Source organism: Aotus nancymaae, unplaced genomic scaffold (assembly GCF_030222135.1).
Source record: "Aotus nancymaae isolate 86718 unplaced genomic scaffold, 86718_ANA_hifiasm-v0.15.2.pri h1tg000103l, whole genome shotgun sequence".
NCBI classification, from domain to species: domain Eukaryota; kingdom Metazoa; phylum Chordata; class Mammalia; order Primates; family Aotidae; genus Aotus; species Aotus nancymaae.
This window is the reverse complement of record NW_026988518.1, coordinates 4,972,183-4,996,703: the sequence shown is the minus strand read 5'-3', so window position 1 is coordinate 4,996,703 and position 24,521 is coordinate 4,972,183. Positions and strand designations below refer to the sequence as shown.

Sequence of the window (24,521 nt, the reverse complement as noted above, 5' to 3'; positions counted from 1 at the left end):
TTCAGCCTAGTCTGAATTCTGAGTTGAAGATTTATCCTCAAGGAAAATTTGGAGACTAGCTTAGTGCCAGAGTAAAATTCATGGAAGGCATGGGCTCTAGAAGATCTCTTGATTAAAACGTTCATCTTGGACAAAAAGGCTACTAGATTTCCTGGGAACAGCATCTTTCTCCTAACACCAGTAGCACAGGATGTGTCACGGTTCGGTTAAACTGTCATTGTGTGTTTTCCAATGTTATTTGAAAATGTCAGCTTACCATTCGAGAATCTATAGAAAGCAATTTCGTTATATTTAAATCTCTATAGAAAAAAGAAGTAGCAGTTATCTATAACCTATATACTTAATAAAGGAACCCTTTTTTTTTTCCAGGGGTGATCCATCACTTGCAAACGTGAATATTGCTATTGCTTCAGGCTACCTCATTTCTGGTATGTGAGATGTTGTTTTATTGCCTAGTTCTTTTTAAACTACTCACAGAATTATAGAAAGAATACATAGTCTGTGCTTTTGGTTTATTTGAGACATAGCTTTTAGGACACATGCAGAGGAAAAAGTACCTGCCATGATGGTAGAACATGAAATGCCTTTTCATGAAATGGCTTTCTGGTTCTCACTTAAGATCAGAGCTACAGAGTGAGGCCTCAAACAACTGAGGCCTGGACATTTTTTATCAGCAAGGACATGGTCCCCTTTTGTCCTAACAAGGCTTTCAAGTGTAGTGACTGTGGCGCTAACGAAGTTTAACTTTTAGGGTCCCTCACTTGCAAGAGTTCTTGAAATGTGTTCCAGTAGTCATGGTTTTGTGTTTTGGTAAAATTTGCAAAAGTAAGCCGTTTCAGCTGTAGTCAGTTAAGGGGATGGACTTTTTCTACTCCACATTCCCCTCTTATTTTACCTCATGTTGGATGGGGTTGGAGTTTCCTTTTTTTTTTTTTTTTTTTTTTTTTACAACGAGGTAAAGGAGAAGTTAAGAATATGTTATTTTAAGTGGAATTTGAAAAGACATTTTGGATTGTCTCAGTAAAACATGAGAAACAGCAGATCCCTGATTTGGACATTTTTATAGGGAACCCTATTTTATAATTTTTAAACATGTTAAATAACTGAAAGAAAATACAAATAAAAATGGCATATGAAATAAAAGTGATAAGTAATGAACTTAATAGAAAATTGCCTGCCATCAAGCAGTGAATTATAACAAAAAATTAAATTATACCAAAACACAGCAATTGGTTAAAAAAATTAGCCAAGTGTAGTGATGCATGCCCGTAGCCTCAGCTACTACTTATGAGGCTGAGGTGGGAGGCTTGCTTGAGCTCAGGATGTAGAGGCTGCAGTGAGATTGTGCCACTGCATTCCAGCCTAGGCAACAGAATGAGAGCTGCCTCTAATTAAATATGTAAGTGAGTAAGCAAATAAATCAGATAAAGAAAAGGCTGTTGGGTTATTTGTTAGACCAATTAAAAGAAGAGTGAATCATGTGAACACATTGGGAAAAGATTTGCTCATTTGATACAAAACGCTGTCATTGCCAAGGACAACACAATACTCATAATATGCCGCACACACTGGTTAAAAAGTATTATCAATTCAGAGAATCGATAGTCCCCAGTTAGTCCCCAGAAAATCTTGTATGAAAGAAACTTAAGGTTTTCTCAGATAAGATAATAATCCCCAAAAACTTAGAAACAAGAGTTATGAACTGAAACAAACTTTTCTAAATGAAGCTGAATGAAAATTTTTAAAATTCTCTCTGTAGAACGTATTACAAAATCATTATCTTATAAATTGGTGACAAAAAGATATACAGCCAAAATATGTACATAAATATATTTAGAGAGGATGTATCAGGCAGTTAATTACTAATAATGTTATATTACTTTTCTTGATTTTTCACATTTGCAGGTTTTCTTCACTCTAAAATCACATTTGAAGGTTTTCTTTTTTCTTTCTAAAAGAAAATCTTGATGATTTCTCTTTCTAAATATTCATGTCTAGGTTTGTATTAGTAATGAGAAGGTCCTCATATAAGTTCTGACCCCACAAAACCTGAATCCTCCCCTGATATCCATTCATGATAGCTATTTGTTTCCATGTCTACATTTTATGTTTAACTATTTGGTTAAAAAAAAAATAGCTGTGTTAACATTGAGGAATTTTTTTTTTTTTTTTTTTTTGAGATGGAGTCTAGCTCTGTTGCCCAGGCTGGAGTGCAGTGGTGCAATCTCAGCTCACTGCAATCTTTGCCTCTCGGGTTCAAGCAATTCTCCTACCTCAGCCTCCAGAGTACTGGGATTATAGGCCCATGCCACCACACTCACCTAATTTTTGTACTTTTTTTTTTTTTTTTTTTTTTTAAGTGGAGACAGGGTTTTACCATGTTGGCCAGGCTGGTCTTGAATTCCTGACCTCAAGTGATCCACCCACCTCATCTTTCCAAAGTGCTGGGGTTACAGGTGTGAGCCACCATGTTCTGCCTCATGGAGCAATTTCTATTTTATTAAAGTAAACTAATTACTTTCTGAGTAATAGTGTTTAACTTCAGAATCTTTTTCTTTGTTTTTCTTTTTAGTAGTTATAGTTCTTGGTGGCATCACTATTTTGAATTAATATTTAGTTGCACTCTTTTTTATTTTTAAAATATTTTTTGTAGAATTTGTTTTATAAATGAGTTGATCATTTTGTACCTTCCCTATGACCATCTTATCTCTGTCTGAATTATTGTAGTGACAAAGATCAGTCATTTAAGCTTATTTAAAATTATTTCTATTCAATACTATTTTTTGTTTATTTTTACTCTGGAAGCAAGTTATTCATTTATGTTTTCAACAAATATTGTATTACATATAATTAAGTTGGTACAAGGTAATTGCAGTTTTTGTCATTAAAAATAATGGCAAAAATCATAATTACTTTTGCACCAACCTATATGCCAGGCCTTGTGCTAGATTCTGAGAGTATAAAGATGCTCATAACCTAGTCCTTGTTCTGGAGGAGCCACAAGAGAGTGGGTGAGAAAGGCATATAGGAGCTGAAATTTTGTGGCAAAGTGGATAATTTGACTGACTGAGGCATGAACGAAGTGCTCTGGGCTCAGAGTGGACAGTGATGAGTTGGCAGGAGAAAGAGTTCAATATACTTGAAAAACAGTGCAACTTTCTTCTTATGTAATACCTTACTCACTTTTCTTACAGATTTGTCCATTTTAATTTTGTATTGGAAAGTGATTGGTGACAAATTTTTTATAATACATCATTGTGCGGCCCTGTATGGATACTACTTTATATTGGTGAGTTTCAGGATTTTCTGTAGCCTAACTAGCAGACAAGATTGGGAATTGTGATGTAAGGGTGAACATAAATCTAAACATACAATTCTTAGTTTTTAATGACCCTCTCCAGATGCATTCAGGGATTGCTTTTGTGATATGCTATCTTGTGTATTAACTAAAATAATAACTTATGTGTGTCTGTGTTGGTGTGTCTGTTTGTATTCATAGATTTTGAGACAGGCAGATGACCCTAATTCCTTGAATTTTAATTTAAAACCTTCAGGGTTGTGTAGCTATAGATAGTTGTCTGTCTTTCTAGATGCATTTATGATTTAATAGCCGGGGAGATGAGCTAGTGAAAATATTTCTTTTCTGTTTAATTTCATGTGCAATTACATGTATATCCATAATTACATTTAAGTAGGTTGGAGCAGTGGGGACTTTATCAGAATTCCAAGACCAAGGTTATTAGAGGATTCCTCTAACAGATCTCAGGCAGTAAAGCATATTAAATTATATATCTAAAAAATTTTCTACATATACATTTATAAACTAGCAGCTTTATATTCCTTACATGTTTGTTAGGTTTCTCTAGAATCAGTTATTTTTCAACATAGATATTGCAACTGCAATTTTTTTCCTAAAGATGGTTGCATTTTTGATATGTCATTCTATGTTCCATTGTTATAGTATAAAATTTATCTTTTAAGGTGAATCTATTCATAGGGAAACCAAACAGGAAGAATTAGGTGAAATGATGAATGTTAACAGATGCTCTAAAGCTGCCGTGTTATTTACCAATCTTAACAGTAGTTACTCATTGACTATAAGTAACTCATTGACTTTTCTCCATGCAGTGAATTCCCAGGTCATTTTGTGCATTTTGTTATTCTAAGTAAGGCTAACAAAAATAATAATTATTATAATTTTTAGGGGCAAATAGTCATGAAATTCTTATCACTTATGTAACAATGAGAACTTGTATTTGCAAAGTGCTTTGACTTAATACTTATGTAACTGTTTAAGCTATTTGCAGGAAGCTTTTTTTTTCTTAAATGATTTTGTTATTAGAACAAAGTAAAACTTAAGTGACAAATAGAAGCAAGTCCCCTGTAGGTTTAAAATGTATCCCTACTGAAGAAATAGTTGCAAAGTAAGATTCTTTGGAATTTAAGGTATTATAGGTTATATAATGTCTTGATCGCTATTTTTGTATCTCTCTATATTTATTGAAGTTTTAAAATTCTCTGGCAGAGTAATTTAGAGCTTAAGGAATTTTCTTCTGTCTATAGAGAGAGGTACAAATCCTACAGCATTTTTTCCCTGATACTCACCTTTCACCCCTGGAGCAGGATACTAATTATCGAGGAAAGCATGACAAGCTGATCTCTTATTCTAGGAGAAATGAACACATTTATACTTTATTCTCCAAGTTTTAAGGACAAACTACCATCCTTTGTACATCCTTTCTGACTGCTTTGGTAGCTTTCGTTTTTTTGTGTGTGTGTGTGTATTCCTTGTGAATCACCTTCTATCTCCAACTGAACCATGCCTTTAGATAATGAGTTAGAATATATTTGGAAAACATTTAAACTTGAAGGTCACTCAATATGCTTCCATTTCCAAGTCCACTGTATTATTACACCACCCTAGAATCTGAGCATTAAATCATTCTGCTGCAAGTTAGGAAAAAAACTTGGTTCAAATGGTTCTTAGTGCATTTATTTAGGGTTATTAGGTGCACTGTGATGCCTTAAAGGTGAAATTTCTGTTGCTTGTTTAATGCTTTACCCCAATATCTATATTTTAAAAACATTTTGCAAGCAGACATGTATGAAGCAGTATTAAAAATGAAAGATTTGTCATTTTAGATTCAGCAAAGTTGTAATTAACAGGAGACAAGAATTAGAAAAATATTGACCTTATGTTTAGTTTAAAGGAAACTCTCCATAGAAATGCCATAAAACAAATGCCATGACCTGCTGACATTTTTATCATTAAGTGTTAAAGAAAACTCTTCTGTTTTAAAAAGATTTTAATAGCATTGACTATTCGCAGTTACACACAACTACTCTATTTCCTCCTTTTCTTCCATTCAGATAGCCTTAAAAATAAATTTTAGGTAACTATATTAACTGTTACAGCAATATCTCAAAAGATAACAAAATTTCAGAAATTAACTAGGTAGATTTAAAAATAGCCACCTAATATAGCTTACTAAAAGCAAGATTTGATACTCAAGTCTGTGTGATTTCTACTTACCACTAATTTTACATTTAGTAAAACATGTTAAATATTAATTAAATTAATCTATATATGTGTTATATATTTACAACAAAATATATGTTATGTGTTTATATACACACACATATATACATACATGTATGTGTGTTTTTTTGTTTTGTAATTAAAATTTAAATTTTTAAAAATTTACTTTTTAATATAAAATATCTGATGTGACCATTCCCATAATTTCCGAATGTAACAAACTCCTGTAAGGCCTTCCTCATTGTTGATGTAGGAGTTCCAGTCTGGCTTTACCTACCTTCCTTGTCCTGTGGTTACTGTTTTATGTTCCCCTATGGGCACAGGGTGTCTTCTCGGATATGTGTAGTGGAATTACCTTAGCAGAGCTGTTTCACTTTTTTTCCTCTAATCTTGTTTGCTTTTTGAATCCTATTTTCCTTTCAATGCCAGAAAAGAAAATAGGTTGTAGATTAGATTTGGTGTGCAATAAGATTGATGTCAGCCAAGAAGATCGCCATGTCCATCCAAGTCAATATTTTGTTCTTAAGTAGATTTTTAAAAACAAGCATATCATATGAATCTTTTTATATCAGGTAACTAGAATAATCAAATTCATAAAGACAGGAAATAGGATAGTTGTTGCCAGGGACAGGGCAGAAGGGATAATGGGGAATTATCGTTTAATGGTACCGAGTTTCCATTTGGGAATATGGAAAGTTCTGGAGATGGATAGTGATGGTGGTTGTTTAACAAAATGAATGCACTTAATGCCACTGAATTGTACATTTAAAAGTTGTCAAAAGGATAAATCTTATGTCATATATACTTTACCATAATAAAAAAGTTAAAGCAAGCTTATCAGATAACTGAAACAAAGGTAGGAAAACTAATAACATATTGGACAATGTATTACATTTTTAAAAAGGCTTCATATTGGCACTGTAAACTGAAGCAAATGGGTGGAACTTAATAGTGATAAATATTAAGTTTTGCATTTAGGTTCAACAAAGCATAAGGATAAAGAATGACCTGGAGGTGGTAGATGACTGCATCTCAGTTATGCCAATAGTATATCACATCTGCTAAAACAGAAAGCTGTTTTACATTTAGATTCTATTACGGGAGGCATGATATCCAGCTCACACATAGTTTGCCTGGTCAGACCACATCTAGGACCATCATCATCTAAAGTCCCTAAACTTCTGCAAGAGAGCTGCCAGTTAACTGTAGAGAGGAGATACTAGATTAGGTAGCTATTGTCTTATAACAAACAACTGAAGGACCTAGAGATGTCAGCCTAGAAATGCGAAGAACTAGGACATGATGGCTTTGAAATGTTCCTGGAAATGTGAAAGGACTCCTAAGTGGTGGAAGGGGGTGTAGACTTACTCTAGGTTAATTAAGATGTTGGGACTAGGACCAATGCGGTGGTAAAGAGAGGTAGGGGAGACTTCTCTTTTATAGAAGAAAGGCATCCTCAGTGATTGGAAGATTATAACAATAGAACGGCCTTTAAGAGTGGTAATTCTACCATAAGATAGCTTTAATTGGATAGATATAAAAGTAGATACAATAAGCAGAAGTTTTAGGTAGGGCTTTGCATTAAATAGTCTTTAAGGTTCTATTCTAATTCTGAGATTCTGTGATGCAACTGTTTTGTTGAAACGATTTGATTTAGTACCAATGCAAGACAACTAGGCAATGGGGGAATTAACAATAAGCTAAGTTATGTCCAGGTTCTTAAGTAACCCTAGGAGGAAGGGGCGAAAGCAGCTGGCCTGGCAATCCATTCACTTCTTTGGGGGACAGAAGGGGAGAAAAACAAGGCACATGGCCCAATCTAATCTCCTTGTCAACAGGACTTAGGATAAATAGAGTACTGATGTGTGTTAGGAAGAAGAAACTTTAACTCTAAAATGCCCTTAGTAGGGTGTCCTTGGGTAAGGATTACCTATACTAAAGAGAACCCAGTATCTATAAGGCACAGCTCCTTGGAGAAGGTCATGTAGGCACACAGCAAGGAAAGAAAGACCTGGGTTGCCAGTGGCCCTTGATGTCCCAGACCTCTCTCTGCTTCACTTGAATTATTTGATGGTCTCTATCTTTGTAACATTTAGTAGAGCTTAATTATTGCTAGATAAGAACACTGTTTCACACGAGTCTGATTTGATAGTCCAAGCCTGTGTGTTAGCTCAAACCTTCATCTCTGTTTTATAATAATCAAAAACCTTGAATGATTAGAATTAAGCAAATAGTTCTTAAATATAGTAAATATTTTGTTTCCAAACCTCAATTCTAGGTTGATGGTACTCTGAAAGGGCTTCCATTAATAGGTAATAGACTGGCCCAGCACATTTCCATTGTGCTGAGACTCTGGCTCAGTCTATTACCTATTAAAAAATGCCCCATCATTGCCACTATAGAACACAGTCACATTTTTACACAGGATTCCAATCTGGGAGGCCCTGAACTTATTTCCTACCAACATATAGTCATAGTGTAGTGTAGCGTCGTGTAGTGTAGTGTAGTGTAGTGTAGTGTAGTGTAATATAGTGTAGTGTAGTGTAGTGTAGTGTAGTGTAGTGTAGTGTAGTGTAATATAGTGTAGTGTAGTAGGGAAAGGGTGCCCATCTTTGTCCAGGCCTTTGGTGGTAGAACAGTATTTAGCACCATACTAGCAGTAGTAGGTGCATAATTTAGTTCTTTTTTCCCTCTACCTTTTAAACCTCTGGTCTTAGCTACTCTTAGCTGGTAGAAAAATTTCCCATAGTAAGAAAATCCAGACTTCCATAATTACTTGCCAAAAGGAGAATTTTCTTTTAAGCTTCAGAAGGGATCCGACAAATCCTGTTTTGTTTTCCCTCATAGTCATGCAGAGGCCATGGCAAATGTAGATTTTAGTCTATGCAAAGCTCCTTAACGGTAGATGACAGAGCAGAAACACCACACTGACCATAAGTCAGTTGTGAGTTTTGCCATAATTTACCGACAATAAAGTATCAGAATTTGTCATTATTTAAAAATATTATAGAAAGATTTAATCTTACCCCTTTAATAGCATCTATCTCAATTGTATTTTAGCAGGTTTTCTTGAATAGGAGAGAAAAGGATAAAGTAACGAGGAATTACATATAACGGGAATCTTATCTAATGGCCACGTATGCTGATGGAAGTATATGTCACATATGATGCTATCTGTCATGGGTGTATTAGATTAAATGAGCCCAGAGTCATTGATATACTGATGGTGTACAGGATTAGAAAATATAGAAGCGAGATTACTGAAGCACAGTTCTACACCCCAGTGTGACTCACAGAGGGTTTTTTTTTTTTGGCCAATTGAACTCACAGGATTTTTTTTTTTTTTTAAGATTTTTTTTTTTCCTTTTTTTGTTTTTTCCCTACTGGCCAGATCAACCAGGTATTACAGAGGTTGTGAACTAAGGCAGGTGGGAGGTAGGGAATAACGATAGGATAGAACCTGTGCTTTCAATTAGGGATTTAAGATTTAAATATAAGATGCTATTTAAAAATTAAAATGTCATCCAGGGATCAATCAGTAATACTATAGTAATTTAAGGAATGGAAAGATCATTGTGTTAATTTCTGTTAATTTTTTTTTGAATATAGGTATTAGTAAAAAAAAAAAAATTGAGTTTGTAGAAACATAGGACTTAGTAAGTAGAATGTTTTCTAGGTCTGATTCTCCAGAGATAACTGCTGATAGGACTTGATGTAGATTCTTGGAGTTTTACATAAATGTTCATATGTATATTTATGCCTTTGAATTTTCTAAGAGAGCTTTTGAGCTAGGTGGGATTTAAATTAAGCCTTCAAAATATGCATATTTAGATTGGAAAAAAAAGTAGAGAAAGCTTCCTAGGTCAGAACACGTTCTGAGGAAAGTCACTGGGGAGATGTCAGATCTTCATGGGTGATATTGAGGACTTGGGTTGTTGGGGATTTGTGTAGACATGGGTGATGGTTGTACATTTGGATGAGTAAGATAGGTCCACCTGACAGGTGGAGTGAAAATTCAAACTCACTAGCCTTGCATTTTTGCTTTTCACGGAATAGTTGTAGGATATTTAGCCAGAAAATAACTTGATACAATTGGCATGTTAGAAGGATAAAACTGACGATGATATGCAGAAAAAAATCTGGTTGGTGGGGGGAGGATATCTTTTAGGAGGTGATTGAAGTAATATAGGTGACAGATTACAAAGAAGTTAATTTTGATGGTTATAGCAGTGGTTATATTAATGAGGAGGAAACAGATCTGAGTCATTTTGCAGTGAGTGGAGCACAGTATCTAATTTGGATTTCAGAAGGAAGGGAAAGAAGAGACCAAATGATCTAGAGCACTAGAGGAAGATGACACTGTGGAAGGAAATGGGAGAAGCAGTTTACAGAGATACTTTGAGATGTTAAGAGGTTTTTGGAGATGTACGGCTGTCCCAGGGGAAAGTGGCCCACATACCATTAGAAATGAAGCTTCGCTTAAAGGACAGTGCAGTCAGTCAGGGTCACGGACCAGAAGAAGGATGATCAGGCAAAGGAGGACTCAGAAGGTAGAAAGAGAACCATAAAGGTATACATTTGGAAATCAGTGGTTTCCAAAAGCAATATTGGAAGCATTATTCCCTAAAAGCAACACTGTAAATAAAAAGCTGTGATAAATATTTTAAAAGTTATTTAGGTGATTCACTTTTATTTAAGGATTAGGAAACATTGACAAGCAAAAAGAAAAAATGATGCCCCAGTCACACAGCCTTTATAACTATTATATTATTTACTTACTTAACATTTACATTTAGGAATGTACTTTTTTCCTATATGCATATGTGTGTAAGTCAAAATGCATAAGTCAGAAACAGCATTTCTCATATATGTGTGTTATGAAAATGTGATCAAAACTAAAACAAATTTTTTTTTTTTTGAGAAGGAGTCTTGCTGTGTTGCCCAGGCTGGAGTGCAGTGGCACGATCTCGGCTCAGTGCAGCCTCCACTTCCCAGGTTCCAGCAGTTCTCTGCTTCGGCCTCCCAAGTAGCTGGGATTACACGCACCCACCACCACGCCCAGTTTATTGTTCTGTATTTTTAGTAGAAACTAAAATACAGTTGTTGGCCAGGCTGGTTTTGAACTCCTGACCTCAAGTGATCCACCTACCTCGGCCTCCCAAAGTGTTGGGATTACAGCATGAGCCACCGTATCTGGCCAAAACTAAAATTTAAAATTTCATTTTACATATTGAAGTGTTTCTGGCAATCTTGGGTCAGAAAGCAAAGAACCTATTAAAGATTAATGGGACTGTGTCAAAAAGACATAAGATCCAATATGAAGGCTCTTCTGTTGGCTTAAAATGTGACACGTTGATCATCAATTAGAATAATGACTGTGGTTGATTGAAATCCATTGACTCATGAGTTCTTAATAATATTTTTTAAAAATGAAGGGAGAAAGCAAGCCAGCTGGGCAGTCTTGCTTGATGTCTCATGTGGGTGCTATTAAATGGCAGTCGAGTCTGGAATCATCTAAAGGCTCAACAGGGTTGAATGTCTAAGAAGGGCTCATTGGTGGGAATTCAGTGGGAGAGTATCTATATGCGGTCCTTCCATGTCGCTTGGGCTTCTCACAGCTTTGTCATTGTGTTCTGAAGAACATTTCAAGGGTGATTGTTCCAGGTGACCCAGGAGGAAGCTACAAGGCTTCTTAGGACCTGGGTTCAGAAGACTTACTACATAGATAATTCCAGTATGTTCTGTTCATCAAGTGAGTTGCTAAGGGCAGTTCGGATTTAAGGGGTGGGAAATAAGACCTCCTCTTGATATGAGGAACATTTTGCACATACAGGGAGGGAAGGAATTGATGTGGCCATGTTCAGAGACTATCCACATCTTGATTTGTTAATGTTGGATAATAAATTGATGTTAGATAGTATTTTCTTGCTATGGTAGACAAGAATTTAACTTTCATACACCTATTTGCCTTTCATTCTTCCTCCCAATTAGTTAGGGAATGCTAGTTGTCTCTCAGTTCCTTTTAAAACCTTTCGTATTCTTATTTCTGGTCCTGCAGCACCCCTTGATACGTAAAACAATTTTTTTTTTTTTTTTTTTGAGGCAGAGTCTCATTCTGTTGCCCACACTGGAGTGCAGTGGCACTATCAGGGCTTACTGTAGCCTTGACCTCCCAGGGCCAAGCAATTCTCCTGCCTCAGCCTCCTAAGCAGCTGGGACCACAGACATTCACCATCACAGCTGATGTTTAAAAAATTTTCTATAGAGATAGGGTCTCCCCACATTGCCCAACCTGGTCTCAAACTGCTGGGCTCAAGTGATCCTCCTGCCTCAGCCTCCCAAAATGCTAAGATTGCAGACATGAACGACCATGCTTGGCCTCTTAATACTTTTAAAAATGAAGGTATTAGTGCCCCTGTTTTTTCTTCTACTTCTCTAACTTCTGTGTTGCTTCTCAGTTTTTATCACTTGTACTTGTGTATTGCTGAGATTTAAAAATATCTACTTTGTATTCTGTAATCATGTAAGTTTTTCTTTGCAGCCAGTTGATCTACACATAGAAAATCAGTAAAGTATTTATTATGATAGCATTAAAATAGTTTGCTGCGGGACCCGGATTACATTTCCTGTGTCATCTTTTTGGAGTTTTAATTGCCTTCCTTTTTTTTCCTCCATCACTTGCCTTTACTGCATATTTGAGTAGTTTCCTATTCTCAAGGATACTACTACATCTCTGCAACTGTCTTTTCCCAGCTCCCACATACCTGCTCCAGGAGCTCGCTGTTCTGCTGCAGTCTGAATGGATTGCTATCTGGGCTGCTGCCCAGTGTCTGGGGCTCCCTGTCATTCCAGTCCTGGGCTGAAGTCACTGTTTCCTCAATCCCATTTATTGACTTTCTTGTTTATTCACTTATTTTGCTGCAGTATATCCTCAAGTGATATCTAAGAAGGTGAAGGAGGTAAACTCTGAGTCTTTTGCAAGTTCTGAAGATGTTTTCATTCTCAGACTATCTGGTGGTATCATTGTCTCTATTGGTGGCATATGGATATATAATAACATTTAACCAATGTCCTATTGTTATGTGTTTCAGTGACATAGGTAACTTTGAGTGAATATCCATATATCTTCCCATTTGTGCACATGAATAATTATTTTTGAAGAATAATTTTGTTGAGTGGAATTCTTGGGGAAATATATATGTATGTTTTAAGGATATGGATTCATTCTTCCAAAATTCTCTTCAGAGAACCATTGTGTAAGTGGTTCTTTTCATCAAGAGGCTGGTTGATTTCTGTTTGTTTTGTTTTTATTTTGTGAAGACTGCAGTTAATAGGGCTCAGGAACTCTGAAAAGGGTTTGCTAGAAGCATCTTTACTTGAGCAATGTGAAAATGATAAACATATGACTGTCTGCAAATATCAGAAGGTTTATATGAAAAAGAGATTGGATTCAATTAAGTTTTTTTGGGTCTCGAGGATCAGAAGTAGGACAGGCAGGTGGAAATCTGAGAGAGTGGTGTAATTTTGGGACTTTTGAATAGCAGTCCCACGATGCAGTGAGCTGCTTGCGCTTCTCACCATAGGGTGATCTACCCTAAGTTGAAGGCAAACTGGAAGAGCTTTTGTGGATGGGATTTAAAAATCTATGGGTAATAGAAACTTGGTAATTTTCAGAGGCCATTTCAACCATGCCACACTGTGGTATGATGAACATAAAGTCATTATGAACACAACTAAATTTGGGTTGGGTGAAATATAGTTGTGCAAAATGAGATGCAAAGCTGACAAAAACCATGGGGTCAATAAAACAGTTTACCCTTAGAAGTATTCATTTTCCTTTTCATCCTGAGTGTTTTTCTGCAACAAGTAGAAAGTAACATTAACTGCTTTTCGGGGTGATTTGCTCACGTAAGGTATCTTTTCTAGTAAAATATTTAGCAGTGTTCATTAGCAGTGCATCTGGTCCTTCCTGACTGTAATGATCTGTCTAATCATCTATTCCTTCCCGTCACCCAGGCCTGACTCATAGACCTGTGTGGTCACCCCTGTGTCAGTAACTAGATGTGAATGATTGTACCTAGGCAGGAAGGAATAGGCCCGTTTAGGTCTTTTCTTTATACTTGTAATAACATTTACCTGGTTCACTTGTTTTTTAGAGACAGAGTCTCACTCTGTCACGCAGGCTGGAGTGCAGTGGTGCAATCACAGCTTGCTACAGCCTTAACTCCTGGGCTCAAGTGATCCTCTTGCCTCCGCCTCCTGAGTAGATTATAGACACATGCCACCATGCCTGGCTAATTAAAAAAATATATTTTTTTGTAGCTGTGGGATCTTACTATGTTGACCAGTCTGGCCTGGAACTCCTGATTTCAAGTGATCCTCCTGCCTCAACCTCCTAAAGTGCTGGAATTACACGTGTGAGCCACTGCACCTAGTCCGTTTCCCTCTTTTGAGTGCCCTTTCTGTTTTAGTCTTTTTCCTGATTGCCATCAGGATGCATCTCATTTTATTTTTGCGGCAGTCTTGCTATAAAGATGGAATTTTGCCCATTTTACAAATGGAGAAACTGAAATTATAGCTTTACCCAAAGTTGCCACAGAGCTAGGATTCAAATCCTGTCCTCCATACCACAGGCCTGTGGTCATTAACTGTTTCTGCCTCCCAAAACTTAATTGCTTTTAACTGTCCCCACCTCCTGAGACATAATTGCTTAATTATAATAATGAATTGCTCAAATAGAGTAAGTTTTTTTTTTTTTTTTTTTGAGATGGCATCTGGCTCTGTCACCCAGGCTAGAGTGTAGTGGCACCATCTTGGCTCACTGTAACCTCCACTTCCCGGGTTCAAGTGATTTTCCAGCCTCAGCCTCCCGAGTAGCTGGGATTACAGGCGCCCAACACCACGTCCGGCTAATTTTTGTATTTTTAGTAGAGATAGGGTTTCACCATCTTGGCCAGGCTGGTCTCAAACTCCTGACCTTGTGATCCAGCCACCTTGGCCTCCAAAGTGCTGGGATTACAGGCGTAAGCCACTGCGCCCAGCCAAAGTTTTAAAAAGACTTACGCTAGTCAGTTTTCCAATAAATATTTCTGGAAGTTCTACCATCAGCATTGGGATATAGTGGTGGTATCAAATGGCATTCCTAGATGCTTCCATCTATTGGTTAATTTTAATTCTCTCATTTTATATTTTATAAAGTGATGAAGACAATGATGGTAGTAATGGCGGCCATATTTAAATGTATTAACCCTTTGTTATAGACTTCTTGGGATAGGATCAGAGGAATTCAGTAATAGGTACAAGGTCACACAGCTGGTAAGGGCAGAGCTATAACCCTGGTTTGTCTTTCTTTTACGCTACATCCTATTGCTCCTCAGTTTGCTAGTGTGCTCACTAACCGCCTGCTTCCAGATGTTTTACCTCTGTTACGCAGGCCCCACATTCCCCTACCTCTTCTACTTGCTTATCCACTTTTACCAGCCTTGCTTCACTAATGTAAATGTATCAGTGTTGGAGATTAAAACTTCAGACTTTTTTTCTCATAACAAATTTGATAACCTCTAATTGTGTTCCACTAATATCTTTATGACATTAAAATCCGGATGGTTTTCTCCTTTTCTTTTGGAATGAAATGTGAGCTTTTGTTTTTGTTTTTTTCTTTAAGAGACAGGGTCTCGCTAATGTTGCCCTGGCTGGGCTCAAGTGATCCTCCTGTCTCAGCCTCCTAAAGTGCTGGGGTTATAGGCTTGAACCACCATGTCCAGCCAAAGGCTAATATTCTCATAATCCTCTCACCCATTCAGAAATAGGCCTGAAGGACTCTTGGGATTTTGACTTTAGAGGTGATGTGCTTGTTTAACAGCACTGAGAAGGCAAGGTTCAACTCAGGAAACATGGGGCAGCTGCTGTGCTAGGCTTTATGGGTATAATAGTGAATAAGGCACATGAAATGTAGATATTTGCAAGGAGCTAAGTACTCTAACAGATAAGCAGAGAGATTGCGGAGACCTTTGACTGGGTGTTCTCTCAGCTAAGAGTTAAGGGGTCAGGAAAAACTTTTCTAGAGGAATGTAGCAGGTCCACGTTAAGAATGCTGTGCAGTCCGAGGTGGGTGTTTGTAAACCTTTGCTCAGCACAGTTTCTAGCTCTTTGTGGCTGAGAGATCACTGGCCATTTGTAGACTAGGAAAGCACTTCTCCCACTTTAATAGACCTTGGAATCACCTGGAGGGCCTGCAAAACACAGTTGCTGGTCCCTCTCCTCATGGTTTCCCATTCATTATGTCTTGGATGGGGCCCAGGAATATCTATATCTAGCAAGTTCCCAGGTCATGCTGATGCTGCTTATCTGGAAACTACACATAGAAAACCACTGGGCTAGAAATACTAGAACTAACCATTCTCTTTGGGAAGAGGAGAGGGGAATGAGAAGGGCCAGGATGTTATGCCCAATTTTTTTTTGATTCAAGAGACAATTTCCTCAAAGCATGGAAGATTTGCACTTTGTCCAAAGTTGTTTAGATGGACATAATATCAGATTTATCATTTTTACAGTGACTCTTTTGATACTTAATGAAAATCATAAAGTCAGGTTTTATCTGATACTAATTTGGTACTTTGGTTAATAGTTATAGTTACTTTTAATTCTTTACTTTTTAAGGAGTTGGAAGAAGTAATCTTTTAAACGCTCCAAAAAGGTATTAGACATAGTATATTTCATGATTTTTTTATTTTTAAAGTTAATATTAACTAGAGAGAAATTTTTAGAATTTTTTAAAATTTTGTTTTAAGAAACAGGGCCGTGCTGTGTCACCCAGGCTGGTGTGCAGTAGCTCACAGAAACAACCTGAAACTCCTGGGTTCAGGTGATGTTCCTGCCTTAGCCTTCTGAGTAGCTGAGTCAGACTACAGGCATGCCCCATTGCACCCAGCCTAAAATGGTTTTTGAAATTTAGGGCTAAGGCTGTTGCTGCTATATTATTTTGATATTTTACATGACTTTTGGGAGTCTGCTTTAAAATACTTTATAAGTTGTATAAAAATGAATTTTGGTATTTGGTCTCATCTTTGGAAAACCTTTATTTGAAGGATACAGTAATAAATTTAGCAAGAATTTTGACTGACCTTAGGGACATATTAACTCACAATATTTTGCAGTAGTCTGGTCTGTCATGTTCTCTAAACATTGAACATAGTTATGTAGAATGCCACAGACTTAGAACAACTAAAGAGAATTATTAGGAAAAATAGATCAGAAGAAAAATCACCTTTGAGGAGAGAGAGTCAATGTTATGAATGAGAGAATTTATACTTAAGGAATAAAACGTTCACCTTTTTTTTTTAATGCTTCATGTTTATTACATACATGAATCTATCTTAGTGAGGGATTATAATACAAATATTTCTAAGATGTTTATGTCTGGCTCCAGTAAGAGTCTCGTTAACGTAACCTTTTCCTTGCATTTTTTTTATCCCCTCAAGAGTCATCTCTGGTTGTATACTGTTTTCAGAGTTCCACCTTGCCCTGATTCACTACAGAATTTACCTAGAGGTAGCGAAAAACAGAAGGTTTTATTTCTCTTATTTTACTTGGATTGTCTATAATTGAACATAATTACTTGTTATTTTAACTTCTTGTTAAATATTCCAAGCAATTCTTTTGAGAAAACTCACCTAAACTTTGAACAAATCACCAAATTTTTTAATTAAAAAAGCACCCAAATACCTAAGGAGTTTGAAATGTAAATGGAAATTTGTTCCTTATTATCTTTAAAGTGCTTCTTTATGCTGAATAAATTAGAGGGCTCAGACATTTGTGCTTTTCTCATCCCTCTGTTTTTTTAGCTGCAAATGTGGTTTCTAAAATATATTAAAATGAATTATTTATTATTTTTAAGTTTTTTATAGAGATGCAGTTTCGCTATGTTGCCCAGGCTGGTCTCGAACCTCTAGGCTCAAGCAATCCTCTTGCCTCGGCCTCCCAATGTTCTGGGATTACCTGTGTAAGCCACCATGCCCAGCCTAAATGCATTCATAATAAAACAAAGATGAGAGTGGCCTGTTCAGAGCTTTCCTGGTTGTACCATTTTTACCACTGAAAATCCTGCAGCCCAGGAGACCCCTTCTTGTGGTACAAAAAAAATCGTGGCAGCTGTGACTTGCAGTTTACAATAGTGGATCATCCACTGATGCAATGCAAGTGTGATGTAATCGTGAGCAGTAGCAGTCTATCATTGACTTTGCCCATTGCATTAACTGCTGTGATTTGTATTGACATAGTAGTGTTAGTTTAACTTTCCACACTGTGAATACTGTGACTGCATTTTCTGAGAGTTCAGATAATGAAAATGAGAAGAGTTATGATATCAACACCAGAGTGTCCCAGACATTACTTACAAGGAAAGTTATTGTATATGGAAATCTATCTGCTATTTTATATATATTAGTATATAATGATATGTTACAGACAGATGGAAAGACAGAAAATTAAATTAGGGAGATAGATAAGCAAAACAGAACATACTGCACAATAGACAGGAAAGAATTTGGGACTGAGCATTGTTATGGGTTGAATTGTGTCCCCTGCAAAATTCATAGGTTTAAGTCCTAACTTCTAATACCTTAGAATGTAACCTCAGTTGGAAATGGGGTCATTGTAGATGTAGTCAGTTAAGATGAGTTTGTATTAAAATATGGTGGGCCACTAATCCACATTGACTGGTCTTACGAAAAGGGGAAATTTGGACACAGACATGCACATAGGGATAATGCCACGTGGAGATTGGAGTTAGGCTGCCACAAGCCAAGGAACTGCAGGAAGCTGGCAGAGAGTCCTGGAACAGATTCTTCCCTAGTGCCTGTGGAGAGCGCATGACCCTGTCAACCACTTGATCTTGGACTTCTAGCCTCCATAACTGTGGGACAATACATTTCTTTGCTTAAGCCACCCAGTTTTTGGTACTTTGTTATGACAGCCCTAGCAAACTCATATTAGCTGGGTGGAGGAGATGTGTGAGCACCTAAGGAGACTGTGTCTCACAAGGCTGGAATAAGACAGGCTGGCACATCTAAATTCATCTGCACTTCTTCCATCTTGTTTAAATAAAAGCATGTATTGAAACAGAAAACTAGTATAGAATAATAATTTCAAATAAATACCTATTCTTCATATTTCTGTGTTAAAGTAATAAAACCTGTGCGCAATTCTTTCTCATACATTGTTATGTCTCTGCACTGGTATGGGCTGTGCCCCGGTTGACTCTGAAAAGTTGGTCACCCCCTGCGCATACAGTACTCCTCCTGCCTGCTGTCTCTGTCTTTGGCCATCCCTCCTTCCTTCTGCCTCATCACACATTCCAGTATTGCTAAGGATAATGAATTTGTGATTATAAAAAGTTTTAGATTAACCTTGTTAAAGGTAGTTCTTAGAATCTAGCTTAGAATTTTGAATCCCTAAAATAATTTTCATGGATAAATACTAAAAATCATCAATTAAAAAGTTCACCTGTTTTTTAAAAAAATGTTTCATATTCTTCTCATTTGGAAGGCAGCATGATATATCCAGTAGAAAAATAGTTGCCAAACTTTCATGTATATCTAATGTATTGGAGGACTATTTTCTTTGGCATGTAATCATAATTCTGATTTAATTGCAAGTGCTGGAGTGACTCCATTTACTTAGTAGCAATTTTTAAAGTATATTAAGTAAAATTTTTAGAATGTATACTTTTGGTTTTCATATTATTAAATTGGTGGAATGTATTGGGTATTATGCTTAAATTTTGAAAGATCCCAAAGATCCTAAATTTAGCTGTAGGATCTTCTGATTGGCAAATATATTATTCAGAACAAACATGGTGGCATATGTTGTCATACTGGGCAAATATACCTCTGCTCACAGGCTTATGTATTGTTATTTAGAATAAATGCTTTTTTGAGATTTTTAAGGTGCTTCCACTTAGTAATGGATATAAAAGTGAGTTCTTATCAGGTATTAAATTGTTTTAAAACTCCTCACCTTCTGAAATTCACAGTACTTTGTGATCATTCTTTTCTACAGTAATTTGAAAATGCCATCACTAATGGTTATTTACAGAGTTAACTTGTCTAACGTGAAACAACTGCTTGAAGCCTGTTTTCACAAGTGGACACTATATACATAAGTGAACAGAAGTGTATAATTTGCTGTTTTTTAAAAATACTATAGAAGTCTAAGGATCTTTCTGTATTCTCATGAAGAAAATCAGTTTGGCAGTAAAATATAGAAAACTTCTTGATCTGTTTTGGTATTGATTGTTATATAAAGCTGAGAAGCTATTGGATATTTCTGTGGTATTTGGGAATTTTGTTTAGAATGTTGTCCTTGACATTGTGTTTTATGTTTATCATCCAGAAAGATGGAGTGCTGGCATACGTTGGGAATTTTCGCCTGCTTGCAGAGCTTTCCAGCCCTTTTGTGAATCAGCGGTATGATATTGATGTTATTGATTATCTTAAAGTCAAACTGTTTATTTTTAGTTTGGGCAGATCCTTTTCCATGATCCTAAAGTTACTATATAAAAGATGCGGAGGCCAGGCGCAGTGGCTCACGCCTGTAATCCTAACACTTTGGGAGACTGAGGCAGGCGGATTGCCTTGTCCTCAGGAGTTCTAGACCAGCCTGGGCAACACAGTGAAACCCTGTCTCTACTAAAATATAAAAAATGTTTGACGGGTGTGGCGGCATGCACCTGTAGTCCCAGCTACTTGGGAGGCTGAGGCAGGAGAATACTTGAACCCGGGAGGTAGAGGTTGCAGTGAGCCAAGATTGCACCACTGCACTCCAGCCTGGGCGACAGAGTGAGACTCAGTCTCTTAAAAAAAAAAAATGCCGTCTGTGAATCTGTGATACGAATTGTTATCACCATCATACAAATGAAGAAAGTGAGCCTTGGAAAAGTTAGAGTAACTTACCCAAGTTTCCCTAGCTAGGAAGTGGTGGCGCTACCTTTTAAACCCTGCTCTTTTCAGGACAGTGATGCTTTATGATGCCTGCTTCCAGCACATTCTTTCACCCTCCATGTTGTACACTTCAAGATGAATGGTACACACTGAATCTTAGAATTTTATGGAAAAGGATAAATATCACTCTGGCTCATTTTGGGTCTAGTTCATATTCCTAACACTAACTTCCTCCTGTCCCCAAATTCTTATACTGAGATTATCTTAGTGCCTCATTGAAAAACATAATATTTTTATTTTTTAAATGTAAAAGGGTACTTTTGGCTGGGCTCAGGGGCTTACATCTCTAAATCCCAGCACTTTGGGAGGTTGAGGCAGGAGGATCGCTTGAGGCCAGGAGTTTGAGACTAGCTTGGGTAACATTGTGAGATACCATCCCTACAAAAAGAAAAGAAAATTAGCTGGGTGTGATGGTGCGTGCCTGTAGTCCTAGCTGTTTGGGAGGCTAAGGCGGAAGGATTGCATGAGTCCAAGAGAGTGAGTGGTGAGTCCAGGAGTTTGAGCTGAGATCCAGCTTGGGCAAAACAGAGAAACCCTATCTGTAAAAAATTATTTTTTAAAAAGACTACTTTTAATTTAAATATACAACAATGTAAATAACTAACAATTTGTAATATTGATAGCCATCATCAGGGAATTATTATTATTTTTGAGATGGAGTCTCACTCTGTCACCCAGGCTGGAGTGCAGTGGCACAATCTTGCTCATTGCAACCTCCACTTCCCAGGTTCAAGTGAGTTTCCTTCCTCAGCGTCTCAAGTATCTGGGATTACAGGTGCCCATCATCACACCTGGCTAATATTTGTATTTTTAGTAGAAATGGGTTTTTGCCATGTTGGCCAGGCTGGTCTTGAATTCCTGACCTCAGGTGATCCGCCCATCTTGGCCTTCCAAAGTACGGGGATTACAGGCATGAGGTACCGCACCTGGCCCATCTCAACCATTTTTAAGAATATAGTGCAGTTGTGTTAAGTATATTCACATTATTGTACAACAGATCTTTAGAACTTTTTCATTTCACAAAATTGAAACTCTACCCCCATTAAACACTAAATCCCTCTCCTGCAAGCCCTAGACAACCACCTTTGTACTTTCTGTTTCTATGATTTTGATTAAATAATTCATATGAATGGAATCATACAGTGTTTATCCTTTTGTGCCTGGCTTATTTTGCTTACTTTAATATCCTTGAAGTTCATCATGTTGTAGCTTGTGACAGGATTTTCTTCATTTTAAAGGCTGCATAATATTCTGTTGTATGTATAACACATTTTCCTTATTCATCCATCCATGGACATTGAGATTACTTGCACCTGTTGGCTGTTGTGAATAATGCTGGAATGGACATGGACATACAAATAATTTTTGAGAGCCTGCTTTGAATTCTTTTGGATATATTTCTAGAAGTGGGACTTCTGGATCATATGATGGTCCTCTTAATTTTTTGATGAAGCTTCATACTGTTTTCCATAATGCATATATCTTTTTTTTTTTTTTTCAAGACGGAGTTTCACCATGTTGGTCAGACTGGTCTTGAACTCCCGACCTCAGGTGATCCACCCGCCTTGGCTTCCCAGAGTGCTGGGATTACAGGCGTTAGCCACCGCACCTGGCCAATGCGTATATCTTTTTACATTCCCACTAACAGTGCACAAGGGTTCTGATTTCTTCACATCCTCATCAGCACTTGCTGTTTTCTGTGATTCTGATAGTAGCCATTCTAATGGATGGAGGTGATAGCTCATGTGGTTTTTTTCTTTTCTTTTCTGGTTTTTTTTTTTTTTTTTGGAGACAGGATCTCTGGTTCCCAGGCTGGAGTGTAGTGGCAGGATCTTGGCTCACTGTAGCCTCAACCTCACAGGTTCAAAGGATCCTCCCACCTCAGCTTTCTAAGTAGCTGGGACTACAGGCCAGCTACTTAGAAAATTAGCCACCACACCTGGCTAATTTTTGTATTTTTTGTAGAGATAAGAGTTTTGCTATGTTGCCCAGGCTGGACTCCAACTCCTGGGCTCAAGCAGTCCTCCCACTTTGGCCTCCCAAAATGCTGGGAGTACAGGTTTGAGCCACTGTGCCCAGCTGGTCATGTGGTTTTGATTTACATTTTACTTTGATTCATGATGTGGAGCATCTTTTCATGTATTCGTTGGCTGTTTGTATATCTTTGAAGAATTGCCTGTTCAAGTTGTTTGCCCATTTTTTCCTTTTTTTTTTTTTTAAATGCAGTTTTGCTTTGTTGTCCAGTCTGGAGTGCAGTGGCGCAATCTCGGCTCACTGCAACCTTCACCTCCTGGGTTCCAGTGATTCTTGTACCTCAGCCTCCTGAGAAGCTGGGATTATAGGCATACATCACCATGCCAAGGTAATTTTGTATTTTTAGTAGAGATGGGGTTTTGCCATGTTGGCCAGGCTGGTCTTGAACTCCTGACCTCAAGTGATCCTCCCACCTTGACCTCCCAAAGTGCTGGGATTACAGGCATGAGCCACTGCACCTGGCCATTTGCCCATTTTTAAATTGCGTTATTTATTTTGTTGTATTAGTTCCTTCTATATTCTGAATATTAATCCTTTATCAAATATATGAAAAAAAGCATAGGCTGCTTTTCCACTCTGCTGATTGTTTCCTTTGATGTGAAGAAGTTTTAAAGGTTGATGAAGTCCCATTTGTCTGGTTTTGTTTTTGTTGCCTGTGCTTTTGGTATCATATCCAAAAGATCATTGCTGAGTCTAATGTCCTGAAGCCTTCCCCCTATATTTCTTTCTAGGAGTTTCATAGTTTGGTCTTATGTGTATGTCTTTAATTCATTTTGAATTAATTTTTGTATATGGTATAGGGGTCTAGCTTCATTCTTAGAATGTGGCTATCTAGTTTTTCCAGCACATTTGTTGAAGAGATTGTCTTTTCCCCATTGTATAGTCTTGGTACTCTTGTTAAGTCATTTAGCGGTATGTGCCAGGGTTTGATTTCTACAACAGCTTTCTAACTGACTTCCCTAATTCCAGTCCTCTCAGTCCTTTCCTCACAGTGTTACCAGAATCATTTTTCTTACATTCCACTTTTAGTACCTTATTTTTCACTAAAAACTGCATCCTGTTTACACACATCTCTCTCTGACTTCTGAAGTTCCCTGTGATGTGCTCCATATGTCTTCAGCCTCTTTTTTTAAACCATTCATTAGAATCAGTTTTGTATCCTTACTGTCTTAAGTTCCTTTGGGTTTTTCTCATATTTCTTCCTTTATTTATATCCTCCATTTTCTCTCCATCTTTGAAAATTTATGTATCCTTCAAGTCTTAGTCAAAATCTAAAACCCAGGGAAGGCTTCTATGATTATATGTTGTCTTTTGTTACTTAGTATAGGGATAACACAGAAAATTGGGAGTATTTCACATCAGAGACACATGAGTTAGAGCGCTTACCCTGAATCAAGCCTTATGCAAAATTTCGAAGATACTGGCCATCGGAAGCACAGGCAAAGCAGGAAGAAATATGTTCAGGGCCATTGATGGGATTGCTAGGTCTGTGTGCATAGGGTACGCTCTGGAACAAGATTACTTGTGAGGTCTCTTTTTAAAAATAATTTTTTATTAAAATTTTTGTTGAACCACTAGACCACCTGGGAACCTGTGAGGTCTCTAAGTGATGTGTGCAGTTCATATCATTGACGTAGAACGAGCTCTCTTGGTGACGAAACACCTCCACTTAATCTTGAGTTACATAGCTTATGTGGCATTCTCGAGGGGGTCAGATCTCATAAATCCATCTATTCCTGGGTCATTTACCATAAGCAATCCTAGACTAAGTGTGTTCTGCTAAAAGCATCCCATAGATGAAGACTCTCATGCTACAAACTTTGTTAGTCTCTTTATCAAGAGGTCTGGCATTAGTGTGTTTACCAGGTGATTAGCCTGGATCAGCTGTCTTTTCTTCTTTATTTTTTCATTTTTTTGTTTTTTGGAGACAGAGTCTCCCTTTGTTGTCC

At 37.2% G+C, this 24,521-nt stretch overlaps 1 protein-coding gene and 1 long non-coding RNA gene across 8 annotated transcripts in view; one reads left to right on the top strand and one right to left on the bottom strand.

Moving 5' to 3' along the window:
* The window catches only part of TLCD4 (TLC domain containing 4), a 72,739-nt gene that overhangs the window by 33,719 nt on the left and 14,499 nt on the right, over nucleotides 1–24,521 (top strand). For all 7 annotated transcript variants that reach the window (XM_012458483.2, XM_012458484.3, XM_012458480.3 and 4 more), the window contains exons 4-6: nucleotides 370–428; nucleotides 3,195–3,289; nucleotides 19,931–20,004. In XM_012458483.2, the coding sequence (XP_012313906.1) occupies nucleotides 370–428; nucleotides 3,195–3,289; nucleotides 19,931–20,004 (228 nt within the window). The remainder of the gene's footprint in view (nucleotides 1–369; nucleotides 429–3,194; nucleotides 3,290–19,930; nucleotides 20,005–24,521) is intronic.
* Nucleotides 11,918–24,521, bottom strand: part of LOC135272075 (uncharacterized) — a 64,110-nt gene continuing 51,506 nt past the window's right edge. Inside the window, exon 4 of the long non-coding RNA XR_010340182.1 lies at nucleotides 11,918–12,481. This is a non-coding gene — a long non-coding RNA (uncharacterized LOC135272075). The remainder of the gene's footprint in view (nucleotides 12,482–24,521) is intronic.